At 42.0% G+C, this 23,241-nt stretch overlaps 1 protein-coding gene across 1 annotated transcript in view; it reads right to left on the minus strand.

The window, feature by feature from the left end:
* The window catches only part of sntb1 (syntrophin, basic 1), a 43,206-nt gene that overhangs the window by 6,755 nt on the left and 13,210 nt on the right, over positions 1–23,241 (minus strand). Inside the window, 6 exon segments of the mRNA XM_038711873.1 lie at positions 4,055–4,251; positions 4,411–4,547; positions 6,328–6,417; positions 6,587–6,704; positions 20,799–20,898; positions 20,901–21,041. Coding sequence (XP_038567801.1) covers positions 4,055–4,251; positions 4,411–4,547; positions 6,328–6,417; positions 6,587–6,704; positions 20,799–20,898; positions 20,901–21,041 — 783 coding nt within the window.

The raw sequence follows: 23,241 nt of genomic DNA on the forward strand, positions 1-23,241 counted from the left end.
CTGAATTGATTTTGATTTTCTGTTATTGTTTAGAGTTTTTGGCATCGCACATTATAACCATTTGAATAAAACAAAAAATCATTTTTCTTACTGTGGTTCAGCAGAGACAAAATTACAAAACCCTCTAACTCTGAAATAATTACAATTATTCACAATGACAAAAAATGCTACAAAGGTTGTCAGCTGTAAATGAGGTGTGGTAATTAGTTATTTAATATGGGAGTTTACAAAGCAAAATGAGACAACCGGCATATAGTGAGATCCCAAAACTGCAGCTTTATTCATTATGTCAAAGCGGAGGCAGTGTCAAATATTGTACATGGAGCATAACTTTAGTTCAGGCACTGATGTGAAACATTTCACTATTAATCTGCTGTTGCAGCTCAATCTGTCACCTCCTCTTGTGCTAGTTTTTTAGACTTATAATGTTCATGTATTTGTTTGTTGAGGGTGGGGGGGATTAAGGGTTTACATGATCTGAACTAGCTCTTACAAGTTGTTGTCCAACAACACTGGAAATCAGTCAATCAATCTATCAATCTAGACCAATCACGCGAGAAGTGGGTATGAGCAGAGCAGAGCCTTTTCCACCAGATCTCACTGTGAAAGGTCAGTGTCCCTGACTCAAACACAGATAAACTGTGTTGTGCTGTAAAAATAATATCCATAATACCAAATTACAGTAATGTATCCTCTACTAGTCAACCATAAAACACACTAAAACAACAGAGGTGAGGCAGAGGAATTAAAACTTCAGGAAGTAATGTTGATAGGAAGGAAATAGTAAAATGAGGCGCACACAAAGTCAAATACACACTCTAATATCCTGGAACCTCGAAGACCTCCCATTTATGATGAAAAATTAGTCTCACAATGTGTAATATTATTTTAATGATGTATAAACAATCTGGCAGGACAAACATCTCCCTAATGGCATACCAGTTGCATATGGAGCAAAGAGTGTCAGATCTTTGTTGTGTTCATGAGTGAAAATTAGACCTGAAACTGTACTCTTCTACCTGAGAGCTTTGATCTGTGGGGCAAGCAGGGTTTCCCACCAGAATACACGTACACACACACACACACACACCCACAACACACACACACACCCACACCCACACACACACACACAAAGGGGCTTTTTAGGCTGCAACAAAAGCCCTCTTTCTGCCTGACGGTGGGTGAGTGGACAAGACAGAAGGAGGGGCAGAGAGTGATAACACAGAGAGGAACTTAATGAATGGAGGGACAGTGAGACACAGTGAGAAGAGGGACACACTAACTCTGTTACCATCACGACAAATGGAAATGTTAAAAGGTTATTAATGGAAAGAAACTCTGTTTTCACATTTGTTTTATATGTATAAATTACATTAGCAGCAGGGGAACTTCATATTTTCAAACTGCATCACACAGTGCTAAGCTTCAAGTGTCACAGCAGGTTACTAGGTTAATTTTCCACAACCACTGAGGTAAATGGCTTTTTTAAGTCATTAAGCTGTTTACCTATTCATTAGGGAACCCGAATCGACCTCTAAGACAATTTAACATGTTTAGCAGCTGTCACCTTTGACAAAACATTAAGGATAAGGCCATGGGTGTGCAGGAAGAAGGTACAGGTACAGATAATGTACTTTTTACAAGTACGTGCATCAAAGTAATATGTCTCAATATCTGTTTTCTAATAAACTATAAATATAGGAACCTTTTGAAAAATATTTCTCTTACTTTTGTAATCAAAAACATGGCTCTAAAGAGTTTTCTAATAAATATACCACTTCTGATTAACCCATACCAAACTTCCGGTTAATCTCACCAATGTGTGTGTTAAGCCCCGCCCATTCAGGGTACGAATATAGATACAGATCATTTAATTTGTTGAACAGATACCGATACAGATGGTGTGTACTCGCTCATCCCTAAAAATTATGTTTTTAAAAAGTTTGAAACATGACCATCTGGGCAAACTCTGTCTGCTGATGAAGATCATGTGCTATGATTAAAATGTTTTTGTACTAAATGGATCCTTAGTTGAGATTGTTTTCTCAACCGATGTTTATAATATTTAAAAGAGAGCAGATATGCAGTAGACATAAGCAGGGTTTAAACCTTGATGCTGTGACTACATGATACATATCCTGCTAATTGCTCAAAATATCAATATAACCTCTGAAAAGTTTGAGTCACCTTGGACATTATAATAACAGAAATGACAGCAGGCCAAGTGCCTGTGGAATTTGATTTCAGAGATGAACAAATTACTCTCTCCTTTAAAATGGCCTGCCGCCCAGTGAGTGATTGAGAGTTGATCCCTCTTCAGAGCAAATCTTTATCACGAGCCTTGACAGTGAATAAACCATCACAATGATTTATCAGAATGTTACACAGATGAAACCATGACAAGGTCAGTGCAACGACTCCTCAGGTGGCAACTGCTAAAAAATGAGTGAATGCCATTTGTATGCATTAATCACACTCCTTCTCAGGAAAGTGTAAATTACTCTTCGACTTCCATAATAAGAAACTGAGGGCTTGGTGCAAACATCAATCTGTTACGGGAAAGCTATGGGATCCATTTCAGACAGAAATTCAATAGTGATGAGCAATAAATATTCAAAACCATAATAATTTTTCCTCCTCCTTTTGGCCTGTGTCACTGACCTGTATCCTTAATCAGTATGACGCAAAAAAATTAAAAGCTGCTGTAACAACTATTTTTTGATACAGGCATTCATGGTCCCCAGAGGATGCATCCTAATGATTTTGGTGATCCCCTCACTTTTAGCACCACCATGAGGTTGTGTTTGAGAGAAATTGTTATTCAATTTGTTCCAGATTTCATCAGGATGGATTGTAATCACTTTGGTTAGCCCTTGACATTTCATCAGGTCATCATTTCAGTTTATACAAGACTTAGATTTAAGATTTATGACAAAATACCTGTAAAACTAGTGACAGTTCAATCAGTCTCTGCTGTACTTGTTTAGTGCTAATTAGCAAATACTAGTATTATGACACACTTAACTAAGACAGTAAACATTACACATTAGGCCTCCTAAACATTGCCATGTCTCATGTGAACATGCTAACATCGCTATGGAGCTCTATGGTTTTTGGCAAAAAGCTCTGAAAACACACTGCACACCTACCCAGAACTAAACATCAGATAGCATGTGGGTGAACCATGGATGTGCATGGATGTTCACATTTCCTTGCCAACTACCATGACATACAAAATCAGATTTTGATCAAATACCTTGGAACCGCTCTGAAAACGTGGATAAAACCTTGCTATGTTAATTACAGCGTAACATTTACACCTGCCTCTATGGGCACTGACACAATTTAGGAGAGTTTTGACAAGAGTTTGGTGGCCATAAATGATGCGGAAACAACGCTGACAACAAGAATGTGGTGTTGGGGTTGTGTATCATTTGCTGCTGGATACTGGCTGTTTCATATATAAGTGGAGTCTGAAGTGAAACTTAATTTGGCACAGTGTTATCAAAGATGGAGAGAGGAGGGGGACCCAGGGGAGACATGCAGTTCCCAGGACATTTTGTGCTTGGAGAGAGAGAGAGAGGCAGCGAGGGGGGTATTCTGTTAGAATTCCCTGGACGTCAAAGACCCAATGCCAAACCACACACACACACACACACACACACACACACTAGAATAGCATTCCTTTCTATAAATAGCAAGTGCTTTGTCCACATCTTCCATATGGCTGTCAACTTATATCACACCGTCTTCTATCTCAGTGCATGAGTGGAAATGGGAATCTTTATGTGTGTATGTATACATTTTGGTTTATGCACTGAAATTGGACTTTATTTTAGGCTTGCAAGACCACAAGAAGTATCTTAAATATCTCTGGATATGTTTTGCTGCAGCATGCCTATACACATCTAAGGAAGCATAACAGAATCCAGCATAGTGACCTGTGCTGCTCACTCTACTCCATCCACAGCTACATGTTTTTGTTGCGTTTCCGTCTGTTTATGCCTTAGAGTGACTAAATCTGAGTGTTTATGTGTTATGTATCAGTACTCACTTGTAGTGACTTCTTTGATCATCTCAGCCGAGGCGTGACATCCGTTGACTATATGCCTGGTCCACAGGGACAGTTCCTTGGTGGTCTCAGCCCGAAACAGGTGAGTCTCGATGCCGAGTCGTGTGCCGGTCCGAGTGGCAAAGAACAGCTCCGTGCCAGAGTGAGGCGAGCCCCGGTCAGGGCCCGAGTGGACCAGACTGGATTAACATAAACACACATAAAGTGTCATATGTTCTTTGTCAGGGAGAAGACACTTTTGTCTTTTCTATTTATGATGTAAAATGTCTATATTAAATTTTATGAAGCAAATAAGCTGGGTGCATTTGGAATGTGTGTACATGTGGTGGAGGACCTACCGTGTTGCTAAAAGTGGATAAGTGTGTGCAGGGCTCTGCCAGGCCTCCTTGCCTCGTGGAAGACTGTCATATAGCAGCAGGTCTTTCTCTGTCACCACCACCAGCACCGGTTTCCAGCACTGCTTCTCACTCTCTGTCTGCAGCACAAATTGATAAACAATGTGACAGTGAAGGTTGTGTCCATCGAAAATATCAACAGATCTTCATGCAGCTGAAAAAGTTTGAATTTAGTTGATACATTAAATGAATAACTGATTATTAAGAATCTATTTCAACAAATCAGCTAAGCAATCAATTAATCTTACAAGGTTGCTCATGTTAAATTGGATTCAAACACAGCCTTAATTAATTTGATGCCGCAGGATTTGATGTACCTATGCCCTCTTTTATTTGTCACAAATACTGAAATTGTCCTCAGGTTTTTAGACGAAAGGTATTTCATCAGTGATGTCAATGGCTGTGTGCCAGTGAGCTGCTTTATGGGACTAATGTTGTGTGAGAGAGATTAATGGTGTTTGTGTTTAATATGTACTCAGCAGTGGGTGTCGACCGGTCTTCATCTCTCACCTTAATCCAAGACTGGGTACACAAACATTGTTTCCTTCTTTCACTTGCTTTATACCTAACTCTTTCCATCTATCTCTATGTTACATTTCACTCCAAAATGCTCCACAAATCTATAAAAGCTTTAATTTAGCTGTTCTGGTCTGGTCTGTACTAACCATTCTGTGCAGTGGGGAATTAGCTAAAAATAAAAGGTGGCTGGTGTGCAGGTACACTTTCTACGCTTTTTGCTTTGCTGTGCCTCCTCGCCCACCCATCCCTCCTAACAAGCAAACCCCTCGCTTTAGAACACGCACTGTTAAATCTCTTAACTTAAATCTCACACACACACACACACACACACACACACCACACACACACACACACACACACACACACAGTGTATTTCATTTTACAATGCTCCATAACTGTTCTCATTATGAGAGCTTATCGGCAGCCCAGCCATGGAATCCTAAGCTGCTCTTTGAAGTTCTGCCTCAGCCAATCATAGTGGGATTTAGAGGGTCAAGGGTCATCTTTTTAACATAATGACAATATGTTGCTTAGTAACAGTACTTTACTGCATTTGAAGGATCAAATATTGGCAAATTCATGAGGACTACATTAGACAGGTATGGCTGTGTATCTGTGTGTTCACAGGTGTGTGTGTGTGTGTATGAAAGAGAAAGCTTTACCTGTGTGCGTACGTGCTTGTATGAATTTCAAAGATTTGTGCATCTGTGTGGATAGGAGATATGTGCAATACCAAAATATGCATGCGAACAAAGGTACCTGTGCACACACATGCACGCACGCACACACACACTTGCAATTCTATACCTTGTTTGCCATTCTGCATCACTGAGCTTAACAATCATCTACAACTACATGCTAAACCCCATGCAATGCCCTGAACTTAAACTAAACCTAATTTTAACTTTAACCCTATTATTATTATTGTTTCTAACAACAATTCTAACAACAAATATGCCAAAACTACAACCCATATCTAAGAAAAAAACCACATATAACTTATCTTTAATATGTTTCATATCTGTGGACACAAAAAAATCTTAAAACCAAGTATTAATCTTTAAACAGCCCCTTGAAGATGTCCTCATGTCCACCGTTTTAAGGTGTTAAACTCAAATTTGTACTTACAAAGATAGAACAAGAGCACACACATGCATATATATGCCTGCACACCAAGTCACAAAACGGTAATAATAGAGAAGTTACCCCATTAAAAATGTGAGAAATCTAGAGGCAGCGGTGTCACACACTCACACACCCACACATATTGTACAGTTGAGCATTGTATTACAAAGCATTTTACACTCCCTGTCTCACATGCACATACACACACATTCCTACCTTCCCTGCCAGCCATCCCAGGTGTCGTATCTCTTTACTGCCAGCAACCCCTGTCCTGGCTGTGTTCTGGATGACCTCTGCCAGTGCCCGCTGTTGGGGGATGACAGTTTTTAGGAGAGATGATCATTCAAGATGCATTAGATTCAAAGCAACTTAGAGGAGTTGAATCACGGCCATAGTATGTGATCAGTGAAATAACTGATTCTAATTGTCACATTGATGAGAATTATCTGTAAAATCAGTAAAATCAAAGACAGACCTGTGCCAGCGAGGATGTAACAGAGTGCATGGCAGAGAACCAGGACAGGGCAGATGGCTGGTCTGGGCACCGCAGCACCACGGTGTGCCTGGCGTCAGGGGAGTGCAGCTCCAGTTGTCTGGAGGAGGAGATAAGAAAAGTTAAAACAGCTTTAACCTTTCAGTTATCGTTGGATGAGTTCTAAAACTTTTACAGTTCACAACCTTGGATGAATAAATTCCTTTTTGAATATTGAAAATCTAGTGCTAACCTTATTAGGCAGACCCAATTTAACTCAATTTAATTTCCACTCGTAGTTTTAGAAACCAAATGTTATCCATTTAGGTTGCAGCCTCAACAGATGCTCGTTTGTCTCATCCGCTTGAAAATGGGCACTCGGTCTGAACAATGAAATGAAGTACATTGCAATTTGAGTTTATTCAAGTCAATTCAAAACATGAAAAACAGGCATTGCTCAGGCATCCTCTTTGGGCCATATGACACAATGCTGTCTCCTTCTAAATTTCCATAACTAATCTCCTTATATCATATGGGAGTATTTCCGGCCTCAAGAGAAATTCATCTGAAGGACGCTTCTGGGTCTCACTGAACAGCTCTTTGATTGTGTGCTCAATGAATATGAATTTTTTTTTTTTTTTTTAAAAGGTACACATTGCAGCCTTTAAAAGTGCACTGTTGCTTTATATTGTAGCATCAATACAGTTAGTGTTAATCTCTATGGAGTAGAACCAGCAGTAAAAATACTCTGAACAATACTCAGTATTTTTAGTGTTAAACCTTACAGGTAAGACAGAAAATAGAGATGTGAGATTTCAAACTGCATGTCAACATAAAATAGTTATAAAGTGAATTAAATAGTCAGTACAATCTGCTGCAGGCCACATTCAGCACAGTACAGGTTCAATGTCAATGCACAAAATAAATGGAAATGCATTCTTGATCCGCAGAGTTCCCACCAACTCTGAAACAATCTAGCATGTCTGTTAACAGCACTCCTCTGTCCAGGTGCTGGTGCTCCCAGTGGTTTAAAATAGAAACTACTCCAAAACCAGGGTGGTTTCAACTCTGCAAACACGCTTTCTTTGCAGCTTTCTTTATTCACACAGTGCACACTGGGGACCTGGAAAAGCCCCAGTGAATGTGATGAATATGCGCTTCCATTAAAACCTTGGAGAAGGGAGAGAGCATCTAGATCAGCTTCAGGTGTTTCTCTGGGTTAAAAATACAATTGCTGCCCGTAAAAGGGAAGTTGATTAAGGACAGGCAGGGGGGGAGCACAGGGAGCACAACTCCAGGCCCAAATGTGCATTTGATAGAGGAGGTTCTTTATGGTTGATGTCCAAAAATGTGTGAGTGGCTTTGGGTCTAAATTCCCTTTTTCTTGCATGCATGACACGATGCATTAACATGGGGAATCACAGGAGGAATAGCGCACGGACTGGGTGACCGCTACATTGAATTGAATGTATGGAATTTATAAGTTTGGTCCTGCTTGAATGAAGATCAGTCTCTCACTTGATCAAACGGTAGTTTTTCTCACAGGATTATCACTATACATAGCAAATATGTATTCCAGCTTGGTAGATCTGTTCCAGCATACAGATGCGATTGATGCAGTAATTTTACTCTAAATATTCATTGATGAACTCTGCATGCATACACAACAGATCCATGAAGGAAATGTGTTAATGGCAAAATATTAATTTTAAAGCAACAACGAACATGACTGCTGAAAGACTGATGTTTTTGATATAACAAGTCAACATATGAGCCTATTGGAATTAACTGTGTGTCACAGATGACCTTGCTGTGTAAAGGTATTTCTAAGTAGTCCTTTCAATGCATACAGGCCTGCCTGTCACTGTATTATTAATTAATTTACTTTACTGTTCTGGAATTTTACCAGGTCACAAATAGACATCTGACTGTTTTTGCTTTTTAGTCCCAGTCAAGCCAAGTCTTTAGCCAGTCAAGTCTCAAGTAGAGTTAAAGGTTTTCTCATGATTTTACAATGATCACTTCCCAGAAATTCCTGGGATTCATAGGATTATGCTTAATTATTTTTAGTACAACAACAACTCCTATCAAAAGTATGCTAATAACATCCAGTCGTTCAGCATTGTCTAATCTTCCGGTTTTCAGCATATCCTCTCACCGGTATGATCTCAGAGTGGTTATATGGATAAAATTGACAATCTTTTACAGTTCTGACCCAAGGTTATTTGTGTGTGCAGTGGCAAGGACGGACATCACATTTCAAACTGTTATTTTAGTGCTTTGAGGAATGACAGCATTGTTCTTGGACCTTTAGTTGTAACGTTTGAGTGATCCTCTGCACCTCAATGCTCTACCTTTTGAATGCTGCTCTTCTATTGGCTCTACTTCTCTGAATGGACGTCAGCATGTTTGATTAAGCCACTTGCTGAACTGTCTGCATGGTTTACCTTAGCATATTTTGCACAACCCTTCTTCCACTATTCCAATATATAAATATATAAATATTTTATCACACAGCTTAACTGTAAACTTCCATTTCAGCATTAAAAGTAATCAGATACGGTGTAGAGAAGGTGTCTTCTGTATTTCGATACACATACAGTCTTCAGTACAGACATACATGAGTAAGTAAGAGGTTGTATCATTTCAGTCGTCTGGCCAATTTTTCAGTGGTAGTATGTGGATTACTATATCACAGTATACAGCCATCCACCTGACCTCACCTGAAAGAAAAAAAGTCTTTACATCCTTTCGAAAACTTGTCAAGGTTAAACTGAGGTACTTTGGAAAATTGTCCCACTGTGAGGAACCATGCTGCTTCTGCCAGGAGTCATGTCCTCATTTCACAAAGCCATACATGTTTTCTGCGGATATCCAAGTCTTAGACATTCATTTCAGGTTTTTCCATGTATGTTGCCTCAGTAATGAAATAGATTAATAGTGAAAGAAAAGAGAGATTTCATCCCTTTTAAGTGCCGATTCCTTTTCTCCTCTGGTCTCGGTACATCTCTCTCTTCTCATTTTCCCCATCTTTGCTCATCTCCGCCTTTCCTGTTTTTTTTCTCAATTTCTTTTCTTTTCTTTTTCTCCTCCACCCCTCCTGACTTCCTCTTATCCTGTCTATCCACACCTTCTCATAACATTTTTAATCCACACTGTAAAAGAGTGTAAACCTTCTTTTTTTGTTTTTTTTATTTAAACTGGCACCAATGTCACATAAAGTTAGACTTGTCTGTGTTCTGGGTGTATGTTACAGTAAGGTGAGGAAAATGTCTTTACATAGTTAAAATAAAAGTAAATAATATCTCTTCTCTCTCACTTCTCTTTCCTTGTTTTATCATCACTGTATGCCTTTCCCCATATTCCCCTCTCATTTCTGTCCTCTCAGGCTTATACACAGTTTAAACAGAATCTGCTTAAATGAAGAGAGAAACCCTCAGAGGGACGCAACTTTGCACTGAGTCTACTACAAAAAAAGATAAGCAACATTTCCCTGTCATTTAACATAAAGCCTCTTAAACCATTTTAGCTCTGAACCCAAAATAAGAAAAACAGACAGGTTCAGCCTTGCCCTACAATCTTTAACTGATGCACAACACCAGAAGTACTCAACTTCCCAGTGTAAATGTGAGTTTCCTGTATTAAACATAACAGACCAGAACTTGGGTGTCCTCCTCTCATTTAAACATTTACTAAATATTTACTGGTGAGTCATAGGGGAATTTGTACGTGATATAAGGATAAGGAAGGACCTTTGTAAAAAAAAAAAAAAAAAAGAAAGAAAAAAACAACATGCTGGTCAAGGTAAATTTGCCTAGGACTTTATCTGTATTTGTGAATCTTCCCTCCAGCTCTATCAAACCACAAAAACACTGTTATCTGTGTAAAGCAAAAACTCACCTTGTCACTAGAGGAGTTATTGACCCCAATTGCTTGTATAACTGGCTGACCAATAAAGTCAAAGTTATGGCCAACAAAGTGAATGTTCAACCCTATTGTGCTCTTAAAATGTGTTATAATTCAACTAGGGTTTGTGAAAGTGCATCTGAAAGTCACTTTGACAATTATGATCACATTTCTCTTCAAGGGGAAATCTATTTAACACATATTCCCATTTTCAGAAAAATACTTGTTTAACTAAAACTTGTTACACGGATTATTTTGATTAATTCCCTTTCAGATCAGTGTGAAAGTGAAAGTTTGACATTTCAAAGAAGAGACACACTTATTATCCCTCTTTCTGAGAGTTAAATAAGAAGAACAATACAACTCTCGTGTCTGTGCGGCAATTAGCCTAGCTTGGCATAGCTTAGTGTAAAGGTTGGAAGAAAGGGGAAACAGCTAGCCTAAATAAAAAAGATACACCTATCAGCACCACTAAAATTTGTTTGCTTCATCTATGCACAAACGAAAGAGTAAATTTGTTGTCAGTGCAGACTGATGGATAAACTGCTGGATGGATAATCTGCTGTTTGTCAAGAAATAGCTCCAGCATGTAACTCACTCTAAAACAACAAATTGTTTTGTTTTTACATTTCTGTTAGAGTCCAGATTAAAATGGGGTGCTTGTAGGCAAATAAAAAAATAAAAATGCTGGACACAGCCTGGCTAGCTGTTTCCCCTTCCCCTCCTCTAGTCTTTATGCTAGCTAAACTAATTGCCTCCTAGCTCGCCACACTTTGTGTACAGACATAAGACTGTTTTCGTTCTTCTTATTTAACTCTCTGAAAGAGAAATAAATAAAATAAGTGTATTTCTTCCATAGGCGTCGCTAGACACCTTTTACTGGGGCACGTGCCCCTGTATGCATGCTCTGTGCCCCAGTAACAAGGTCAAGACAACTTGGTGTCGTTTTTTGGACGTGTGCTCCGCAGTGAATCTGTCTGTCTGTCTGTCCTGTTAACCCAGCTGGGAAGTGCATCGTGTTCTGACTTTGTTTTGAATCTTTGCCAGACTTTGTGTCTGAACAATGCTACAGTGTGATAACTGCTGACCGGCCACGGTGTTTATAAACTGCACCTCGGAAAATATAACCGCGTTGCGCGTATACTTGCGTTCACACGCGCGTGCATGACATTAAGCTTGCGCATTCCATTAGCAACGTAAGTGGGACCAGTCCAGGTGCGATGGCACTCCTCATAGCAACTCATCATTTTAAAACAAGACAGTGATTGTCTCTCAGTCAAGTTTAGACTCATCAGCCAGCACCAGCACAAACTCGAGCCTCAGCCAGTACCAGCACAGACCCAGTACAGACCTCTGTAGCAGGTTCCACAAACCCAGGTAAAATACAGGGAGCCTCGGCCAGTAGCCTGCTAGCAAAACCACAGATGTACAGAATGTACATGTCCCCATCACTTTTTGAAATGTCCCCATCACTTTTTGAAAATATATGTTAAAATGGTTCTGATAAATTGCTTACAACAAGAGCTGTGAAAGTAACTTAAGCTAAAAAAAAAGTTATTATATTACATTACACCTGAATGTTGTGTTTCTCTTTATATATATATAAAAGACATATAAACCATAAAATGTCTCCAGAATGCAGGAAATTAAGTGTTTCATGCTCAAAATCTTCTGTGGGAGGACTCCCAGACCCCCCAAATCATATATCAAAGTACTGAATATTTATTCTAATATCTTTTTGTTTTGTTCACATCTCTGGAGCAAGTGTATCACTGCACCCCTAATCTGAGACCTTAAATCTCCAGTTCAGCACAAAGTGACGCCCTTGATGTACAGCCAACATCAGGTACAAGCAGCTCAGGCTATAATGGAGCAGTAAACTGGCCCCAGTCTTAAGAGACTTTATGTGGACTGAGTTAGTGTGCAGAGGTTCATTCAAAACAGCACTGGATTTTTCTAGAAGAGGTTTCCATTCAGACTTATTATTGAGCCAGACTGTTTTAAATGGGGGAGGATTGTAGTGAGAGTAATGCTATGTCAGGAGTGACTGTGCAGCTATAGCAAATTGTTTACATGGCTCATGAGTCAGGTAGGAATTTTTTAGGTCCCTGGGAGGTCAGGACCGGCTCTGGTGGTGACGTAGGTATGTGTGCTTATGATCCAGTCATAGCCCTTTCTGACATGGCAGTGCCAATAATAACGGAATAAGAAAGGGAAGCTTGTAAAGCTCATACTAACACATTTCATAATTTTCAACCATTTATGGGAGCCTGTGCCCCAGTAGAGCTTTATGTCTAGCAATGCCTCTAATTTCTTCAAAATGTCAGTCAATCAGGGCAAAAAGCTATTTTCTCAAAAATGATCTACATAATGTGAGCATGGCCTCAGACCTTGGTCAACATTTTGACTGTTTACAAGCCTGCATCTGAAACTTTAAGAGTCATTATGGTGCTCATACTGCCACAGGCAAAATATAGAGAATGTCTCACGCATATAATCTGTCAATAACTGGACACATACCCAGCAAGGAAAAGTGACAACTGCACTTTCCTCTGTCAAGAATAATGTGCTCTTTTTTGGTTTGTATTTTATTTTGTGGGAAATAAAAGTTTTATCATACAAAAGAGCCAGCTAAAAGAGAACCGTCTGTTCTGTCCATGGGTGATGTTGTTATTTTTCATTTTGTTTTTCACATGTTTGTTGTAGTGATTGTGTGTGTGTGTGTGTGTGTGTGTTAGCATTTACATTTTACAGTTTGAGCATTGAGCGGTCTAACAGCGTCAGAGGAACTTTGAAGTGACTGTTACGACTTGACTTTGATGTTGCCACCATCGTCTGAAGCTTTGAAGTTTGGTGTGGTTCAACTATCTCACACTTTTAAAATCATACATATGTAGAGGACGCACATGGAGGGACAGAACGATAGAGCCACACAAATAAATAAATCAAGAGAGAGACAATAACGGGAAGAGCCTGGAGATGGAAGGAGAGAATTGATTCACACATGGAGAAAAACTGATAATAGAGAAAGCTGAGAGAACAGTGAGAGAGATCATGACAGAAAAGAAAGGGAGAGGACAGTGAGAAGATAAAAAGGAGCATAAAAACACAAACAAGTAAGAAAGAGTGAAAAAAACAAGACAGGAGAGAGCAACCACAGAAAAAAAGACAAGCAGGAAGAGAAACACGGTGAGAGAGAAACTGAGGGAGAAGACCACTGGGACAGAAAGCACACATTCACAGATTGTGACACCAAAAAAGTTGAAACACTAAATCTCAGTTTGGCCCCATGCTGTTTGATTGCACCATTGTCACATTACCAACCAATTAACTTGACAACACCTCCTAACAGACCACCCCCCGCTGACTGGGAGTTATCTGTGCACTACTTCAAACGTCTGTCTTTAAGAAAAACTGGAAATGCCCTCAAAAAGTCTGATAAAACACTATTGGGTAATCTCTTCAGGATAGCAAAAAAAGGCTACAGACACAGAGGAAGACTTTTCTATTCTCTCTCTGTCACACTGTTGAGGAGAACTGATTAACCTTTGGTTCATTAAGGTAACAATCAGTAGGTTGTTTCAAAGTTCAGTTTTGGAGCATTTGCCAGTGACAATAAGCCTGTGAGCTAGTTAAGCAAATTAACTCGGGTTTGCCACTACACTCACATGACATACTTTTCTCACTGCAACATACATCTAACGCACCCTTTCTATCGTATACTTGAAATCAAAATGAAATTTGAATTCTCACTTTTGTGTGTCAGGCAATATTACTATGAATATATATAATTTTCTATTTAAAAAAAAAAAAGGAAAAAACACTTTTTGGGACAGATGTGTGCTAACGTGGGTGACCATTTCCTTCAGCACTGGTTGACTGACATTTGAGACTCAGGCCCCATCCACACTAACAAAAACGGAGTTTTAAAACAAATACTATCTCCGTCCACAGCTGCAGTTCTGATACGCAGTTTAGCTGCGTGTTAAGGCCCTTAGGCCGTGTGTGTCTGCCCAGGGGTACTGCTGCTCGTCTGTCCTCTGCAGGTCCTGCCCCCCCCCCCCCTCTGATGTTGCAGCCAGGAGGCTAGGGTGCACACCTGTCCCCAGTTTGCAATCAGCGGGAGCGCAGGAGCCGGTATAAGGAGCAGAGAGCAGGCAGACTGGGTGTGGAGAGTGTGGAGCGCAGACGGCATGGAGAGCTGGGTGACACTGCGGTGTAGTGTGTAACAAGTCTGAACCTCGTGGTGGGGTTCACTCCCTCAGTGGAGGGAGGGTGGTATTCATTATTGTATTTTGTTATTTTCTCCTTTGTGGCATTTGTTTTCCTGTGAGCTGCCCTTCTAGTTTGCAGTTTGCTGACGTGTTGTCCCAACAGTATCCTGGACTGGGCGCCTCCCCGTTTTTGGGAAGTTGTTTTTTGTAGACCCTCCGTGAGGGTACCTTAGCACTTTTCTTTATTGTAAATAAAATGCCAAACGTACTGTAAAATCCGTCTCCTGGCTTCCTTCAACCTGGAATGATTTTATTATTGTCACTAACCTCCTCCTCCCCTGGATTTTCCACTGGAGGTTCGTAACAATTTGGGGGCTCGTCCGGGATCTTTTTCCCAAACATTCCGGGTTACGGGGAAGCATTTATCGTTTGTATTCGCGTTGGAACTGTTCGCATTGACTGTTGCGTGTGGGTTTTCACTGTCAAGTTTTTCCAGGGAAGACCTTTCCCCAGCTAGTTAGAAGTGTCCAGCTAGGCTGCCCAGCAGTCTTTCCATCGGGCACTTGGTTGTTATTTTTCCTTTATTATTTTCGGGGCAAATCCTGGGTGTCGGAGGTAGGCTTTCGGGGGCCTGGCCGCCGAAGTTTCGCCTTTAAAGTCGCCTCGAGCCCGGCATGCCCCAGAAGACAGCTTAGGTTAAGTTTTGGGTAGGCAGGGCCCTGGGGAAGGGGTTGCTCTTTTGAGGAAGCTGGTGTGTGACTGTTCTGTAGCCGATGCGGTTTTGTTTGATTATAAACGAAAGCCCCAGCCTCCAGTGGCTAAACCACCAAAAGGAGTTGGGTTGATTAAGACTGTGTCTCCCTGTGATCGTCAGCTGGCTGTAGGGGAACCTGATGAATGCTTCAGGCCATTTATTTCCAAGGGACTGGTATCCCTCACCGGTAAACCTGATGATCAGCGCCCGGTCACAGTGCTGAGAGACACAAGTGGCTCACGCTCATTTATCTTAGCTAGCGTACTGCCATTGAACCCTCAATCTGCCCGTGATGTGAGCGCTGTAGTTCGAGGTATTGGGATGAGCTTTGTGCCTGCTCCTTTACATTCCATTCATGTGCAGTCCAAGCTAGTGTCTGGTTTCTTTCCCGTCACAGTTCGGTCTCATTTTCCTGTTGATGGTGCAGATTTTATCCTAGGAAACGACATTGCTGGTGGAAAGGTTTTTCCAGACCCAGAGGTGGTGGATACTCCTGTCCCTGAAGCTGAATCTGATGAGTTGGTTCAAAAGCACCCTGGAGTGTTTTCGGTCAGTGTATTGACTAAGGCGCAAGCGCGTAAGCAGACCCAAGGGGTGGATCTCTCAGATTCATTGTTCCCCTCTGTGTTTAGGGAGGACCAATTGCCCTCTAGTGGTGGGGTAGAGAACTGTCTAGCACAGGTGCCTGTAAGTGCTGCCTCCTCGGTCACTGTTCCTGAGAGAACCTTGCCATTAACCCGCGAGGTCCTTATCAATGCTCAACAGAGCGATCCCTCCCTGGCGAAATGTTTTGCTGCAGCTGGGTGTGATGCTGTGACTTTCCGTCAGACGTTGCAAGCACTGGGAATTTCACACTCCGTTTCTAGCGCTTACCACCCGGAATCACAAGGTACGCTTGAGCGTTGGCACCAGACGCTCAAGCCCACATTGAAGAAATTCTGCTATGACACAGGAAGAGACTGGGATGAGGGTGTGCCGTACATGCTCTTTGCTGTGCGCGATGCTAGGCAGGAGTCTTTGGGGTTCAGTCCGGCTGAGCTCGTATTTGGTCATAACGTGCGGGGACCACTTAAGGTGTTGAAGGAGCAGTTAGTGTCTGGCTCCTTGCCGAAAATTAATGTATTGGATTTTGTGTCTCAGAACAGAGAGCGGTTGCACCATGCCACCTCCCTGGCAAAGAGGGCTCTGGCTCTGGCACAAGAAGGCATGAAGCAGCGGTTTGACAGAAAAGCAGTCGAATGGCAATTTAAACCAGGAGAACAAGTGTTTGTTTTACTGCCTGTGCTTGGAGCTGCCCTCACTGCCCGTTTTTCCGGACCCTATGTGGTGGAAAACAAGGTTTCGGGGACTGATTACATCATTCACCCACCTGACCGTAAAAGAAAGAGACGCCTGTGTCACACATTAACATGTTCAAGCCCTGTCATTCCAGAGAAGCGGCTCAGGAGAAGCAGAAAGAAACTCCGGAGACTGCTGCTCCAGGCAACCCCTCCGTTTCCTTGGTTTGTGGCGGGGCTGAACCTGATGATGGCTTAGCAGGGCTCGATGAAGGTCACCAGGGTGGTAGGTTGCCCCATTCAAAGCTCTTGTCTAGCCTAGAGGTACATTTGTCCTACCTCTCCCCGAACCAGCGTGATGATGTAATGGTGTTGATAACCTCTCATCTCCCTCTGTTTGTGCCGTCCCAGACCTCTGTACTTGCGTCACGATATCGACGTGGGGACAGCTGCCCCCATAAAGCAGCATGCATACCGTTGTCCGCTGGCTAAGACAGAAATGATGAAAGAGGAAGTTGATTACCCGACCCAGCTGTAGCCCATGGAGTTCCCCATGTTTACTTACTCCTAAGTCCGACGGTACACCACGTTTCTGCACAGACTTTCGTAAGGTAAATGCAGTGACCGTCCCAGACTCGTTCCCGTTGCCCAGGATGGAGGACTGCATAGATAGTATTGGTCCCGCGGAGTACATCACTAAGCTAGACCTGCTAAAGGGGTACTGGCAGGTGCCATTAACCCCTCGTGCATCCGATATCTCTGCATTTGTTACCCAAGATGACTTCATGCAGTACACAGTTATGGCCTTCGGGACGAGGAATGCACCTGCAACATTCCAGCGAATGATGCATATGGTATTGGGGACTGTCCCAAACTGCAATGTTTACTTAGACGATGTGTACTCAGCCAACTGGACTGGTCACCTGTCGACTTTGGCTGAGGTGTTCCAGAGGTTAGCAGCAGCGTCACTCACACTAAACTTAGCTAAGTGTGAGTTTGGAAAGGCCACGGTGACGTACTTGGGTAAAGAGGTGGGCCACGGCCAGGTCTGTCCTGTTAACGGCAAGGTTTCTGCTGTGTTAACCTACCCACCCCCCGCGACCAGACGTGAACTCCATCGTTTCCTTGGTATGGCTGGATATTACAGGTGTTTTTGTAGAAACTTCTCAGTAGTTGTCGCCCCCCTGACTAGCTTCTGTAGTCCCACAGTCCCGTTTGTGCGGACAGACGAGTGTCAACATGCTTTTGAAGCAGTGAAATCTCTCCTTTGTTGTGCCCCAGTCCTGGCCAAACCTCTCTCTCCCCTTTAAGCTCGAGGTTGACGCAAGTGCAACCGGCGCTGGAGCTGTGCTGTTGCAGGATGGAACAGGAGATGTGTGTCATCCGGTTAGCTACTTCTCTGTCAAGTTTAAAAAACATCAGCTAAACTACTCCACCATAGAGAAAGAGACCCTCGCATTGCTGCCCGCTCTGCAGCATTTTGGAGTCTATGTTGGTTATAGCCCCTCTCCAGTTGTTGTCTTTACAGATCATAACCCTCTAGTTTTCCCGGACGAGCCCCCGAATTGTTACAAACTTCCAGTGGAAAATCCAGGGGAGGAGGAGGTTAGTGACAATAATAAAATCATTCCAGGTTGAAGGAAGCCTGGAGACGGATTTTACAGTACGTTTGGTGTTTTATTTACAATAAAGAAAAGTGCTAAGGTACCCTCACGGAGGGTCTACAAAAAACAACTTCCCAAAAACAAGGAAGCGCCCAGTCCAGGATACTGTTGGGACAACACGTCAGCAAACTGCAAACTAGAAGGGCAGCTCACAGGAAAACAAATACCACAAAGGAGAAAATAACATAAAATACAATAATGAATACCACCCTCCCTCCACTGAGGGAGTGAACCCCACCACGAGGTTCAGACTTGTTACACGCTACACCGCAGTGTCACCCAGCTCTCCATGCCGTCTGCTCTCCACACCCAGTCTGCCTGCTCTCTGCTCCTTATACCGGCTCCTGCGCTCCCGCTGATTGCAAACTGGGGACAGGTGTGCACCCTCGCCTCCTGGCTGCAACATCAGAGGGGAGGGAAGGGCAGGACCTGCAGAGGACAGACGAGCAGCAGGGGCAAGGGCCGTAACACTGCGTATCAGAGTTGATCACCGTCTATATTAAAACAACTGAAAACGCACATCTAGTAGACATTCACCTACACTGGGTGTATCTGTTTCATGTTTACACTGCCGGTGTCAACATGAATCAGATGGTCTATTCCATAGTTTGTGGTCTGGCAAAAGAATAAAGTAATGTAGACAAAGAATCACACCAGATTTTTTTTTTGGCATGGACAATAACGAGCTGGAACTGTTACTGATTGTAAAACACGACAGTTAAACGGAAGTAACAGACCGTAAACGGCGACATGCACAGTACAAGTGTAGGCTATAAGGGCTGCATTTACTAACACCCTGAATAAAGGGTACTAAATTGCGTGTACATGTTATTGTAGTACCTGTTATGGGTGATGTACTTAGAATTATTGCGTAGGTGACAGCAGGTCCAAACACAAAGGAGGTGGCAGTATTTAAAAGAGGGTTTTGCGTGTTTTAATGGTTTCCGGAAGGATGGAGGGAGGGAAAGCAGCCACTGCGTAAAAACCTTGGTTTGTTTCATTCAGTGCGTCCCGAGTATATGGAAATCGTATGTACCTGCTCATCCTGCCTAAGATTGCACTAAGTACTTGGGTAAGCACACCTGAAAAACTGCTTTGGGAAACCCCAGCTTAAACAGATACAGTAAATGCCAGCAGATCCAGCCAGGGAACGATCACTGACCGTCCGCAGCGTGCCCGGTCACTCCGCAATCTCCTGTCCCTGGCCTAGTACGCTCCAACGCCTCAATTCCCTCTCCGATACCTACAATGGGTTGTGTCATTATTATGACAGTTGGTGATTGTTCCCTCTGGCTGGATGAAATTTACGTGTGATCCATGCTGTTGCACTCACATGAAATTGCTTTTAGGCTTGTTAGATCACATTGCGTGTAGTAAATAAATGTATTTGCATGTTACCCTCCCATTACTTTGCACAATAAAATTGAAACGTCCCAAATTGCATATTCGTTAAGGCAAAAGTATTAAATGAACAACAGATGCTATCTTACACTTTTGGAAGACGTCATTGTCCATTCACACAGTTAGTAGATCAGCTTACATTTGCTGGTCTACTAACGGTGTAATTTGCTGGTGATATCAAGTTTGCACATGTTTTTACTCACGCAAACCTTTAGTAAATCTGACTAGTGTTAGAGTGTTAATTGCATGGTACAAAATATTTTTAATAAAAATACCAAATCAAAAACTCTGTCAGTAGCATCCTGTTTCTTTGCATGACTTATAAGACCCAGAGAGCCAAATGTGCATCATCGTTTCTAAAGTCCGTTTTTGCCCGTCCGCACTAAAACGCTACCCGGAGTTTTAAAACGAAAAGAGGAGATCGGCAGCATTTTCAAACTTCTCCGTTTTAGGTCTTCGTTTTCGCCGCTTTAGTCTGGACGGGAGGTGCAAACATAGCAAAAGGTCTCTGTTTTAAAATGAAAACGCAGTGGCGTGGATGGGGCCTCAGTCTTGCAAGAAGACATGCTGCCAACTTCCATGGTGCTACAGACAGTGACAAATCTCAATTTTTCACCCTCTTTGTCAACAAGCTCAGTCAGCAATTTAAGCCAGAAAAATCAGAAATTCTCACCCTGTGGAGAACACTAATGTAGAGGTTGCTATCATGGCAGGGTGGCAAATTTAAATATAGTTTCCTATTGTCCTTAAAACCCATAAAAACACAGTCTGTCTTAATACTTTTGAACTTCCCAATCCGGCCTTTGGTTCCTACTAAAGATGTAAATCTTTAAAAACTACTACAAGTGAGTTGGCTGAATGAACTACGTGGGTTAATCAATGAGTAAGTCATTAGTCTGTATATGAAAACCAATGAGCACAAGTGGAGCAGACCGAAATGCCTTCTACTCAAGAATGAGGATTCAGACCTTTTTTATGGCGTATATGTGTGTCACCTACCTGTTGTCAGGGTCTGGTGTGGTCATGGCTCGGGTTACATAACACATCTTGAGTGGTATGCATCTCCTGTCGCCCTGCAGAGACAGGGAGGGCTGGTAGCAGGGCTCGGAGGGTCAGATGAGGAGGAGGAGGTGATAGGAGGGCTCCCGAGACGGGGAGACTCAGGAGGGGGGGTTTCCCAGCCAATCTCGGACACAGGGGACCCCTTTTTGACGTATGGTGTGGCCTCACGCATGTACTTCACTGGGCAGAGAAGGAAGAGAGAGATTTCCAGTAAATATAATGAGATTTGGTAAAGAATGTTGAACTGGGACATGGACGTAGCACATTTTGAATTTAATTGTTCTGGAGACACTGTTGGTCAGGGTGGGGTTAAATTGAAAAATTTAAAGGTACATAGCATCTCATAGATGGAAAATCTTTCACTCAGTAGATTCCTGCAGCAGTTTTTGGTCCAATATTTGGGTAAGCAAAACACACAGATCACTCACTTCATAGTGTTAATAAAAATCACTTCCCTGTCTTTACATTGAACAGTATGCTGTAAAGCTTTTTTTATTAAACTAAATTAATAAATGGATTAACTTTTTTGCTAACAAGGAAAATGTAGGCTTGATTATGTATTCATACTTAAAAAACACATTCAAAGAATTTAAACTGCACTGAACACTAAAGTCTTCATCATTTAATACAGATGGCAATTAAAATCCAATAGAATCTACTGTATGTGTTCCCTCATAGTCTTTCGATATCAAATCTATATTAGGAGCATAAACAAATTGCACCTTGTTGTTTATAAAGGTCCCACTCTTTTGAATGTAGTTTGTCTCCATAACAGGTCAGAGGAAGGGTATGGGGATGTTTAGATACACAGCGGAAATATTAATTTATAGGAAGTTTAATTATGGTACCACTGAGGCATCTGGTACAGTAAGTATTATAGACTGCCATAGGGCGGCAGATAGAAAGGTAATTCTCAGCAATATCTCTGTGCATTAATGATGCTTCAACACTGCTGCAGAGGCCCACAAAGATGTGTGGGTAGTCTGGAAACTTGTTGGTATGACATTTTTGCCTTTAGCAAGAAAAGTTATGCCTATGAGTCTGTATCATCCTATGGTCCACTGGTGCAGGTCTGCATGAAAGGGTAAATAGATTTCCTTTAAATGTAGACCTCAAGTCAATAATTTACATTTTAAAACTAGAGACCATCTTGCAATGGGATCACACCAGCTGCAACAAATGACATGAGAGATGTGAGATTGGCGAAACAGGTGAACTGTGCCAGATTTTTTCAATATACCTAACCTTCCTTGTAGGGTTAACTTTTAGCCTATGTTAGTTTTGAAATATATATGTTTTGTGTATTGCTGAAATATTCCCTGGGTTGATACAAGGAATGTAAAACATTAAATATGGTTAGTAATGAATGTAAAATGTGTCATTGGTGGCAAGAGAGCATGAGAACATACTGTGCAACAACAATTGTTATTTTTTTTAGTCTGACTGGATCTTGCTGCTGCCCAGGGATGCAAACTCATCAAGGGTGAAAAAGGTAACAAAGTTCTCACAAAATCTGTCCACAGACAGACATATATACACCTGGCAAAGTATGCAAAACTGCTTCTTTGGTAGTTCCCGTTATAGTAGTTTTCCAGGTCCACATTTTACCATGACACACACAAGCCACACTATCCCAGCATTAATTTGTGAACATTTTGCCATTCTGTCAATGAAAGTCATACAAGTAAAGCAGTTCATGTTTGTTGCACAGACAACAGGAAGCTTGGCACAGCTCCAGCTGTGACTCCAGTTTCTCTCTGTGTTTCCCTGTCTCTTTCTCCCTTCTGTGTGTGTGTGTGTGTGTGTGTTGTGGGTGCGACTTACCTTCCTGACACCTGGCTCATCTCCTCACCTGACTCCACTCAACTCATTACTTTCTACTTTCTCCAGCTATCCTGCCACTCGTTGTCAGATTGTTCTGTCTCCATTGTGTACAGTGACTCTCTGTCTCCTGCAATCTACCAGTGCATTTTTATGACTTTTTCCTTGTGTCTTCTGCTAATGTGTGTTTTTCCTGTTCCTCGAGATTTTTCACCATTCACCGCTCGACACCTCAGATCAACCCCAGCCATACTGCACTTATTTTAGCCTGCCTGCCTTCTTCAGCCCTTATCCACTTATTGTTTGTTTATTTAAGACTTTCTACTATATAGCTCCTAATCAGTACTGTGTCCGCTTCTGAGTCAGCCACAACAAAACGTAACATGATCTGGCCTACAAGGACCCAGCAGACATAGATTAACTCAGTCAAGCCTCCCACGTGTTGATGGGACAACATGAAAAGGTATTACATGAAGTCATGGACACTCTATGGACCCTCTCCACCAGTGTAGCCAACCCTCCCTATTTTTATAGCCCTCTCCTGGTTTCGGACAACAAT

This window comes from Micropterus salmoides, unplaced genomic scaffold, assembly GCF_014851395.1.
Source record: "Micropterus salmoides isolate LMB-PRFRI ecotype aquatic unplaced genomic scaffold, ASM1485139v1 Ms_hic_scaffold_11, whole genome shotgun sequence".
Lineage (NCBI taxonomy): Eukaryota > Metazoa > Chordata > Actinopteri > Centrarchiformes > Centrarchidae > Micropterus > Micropterus salmoides.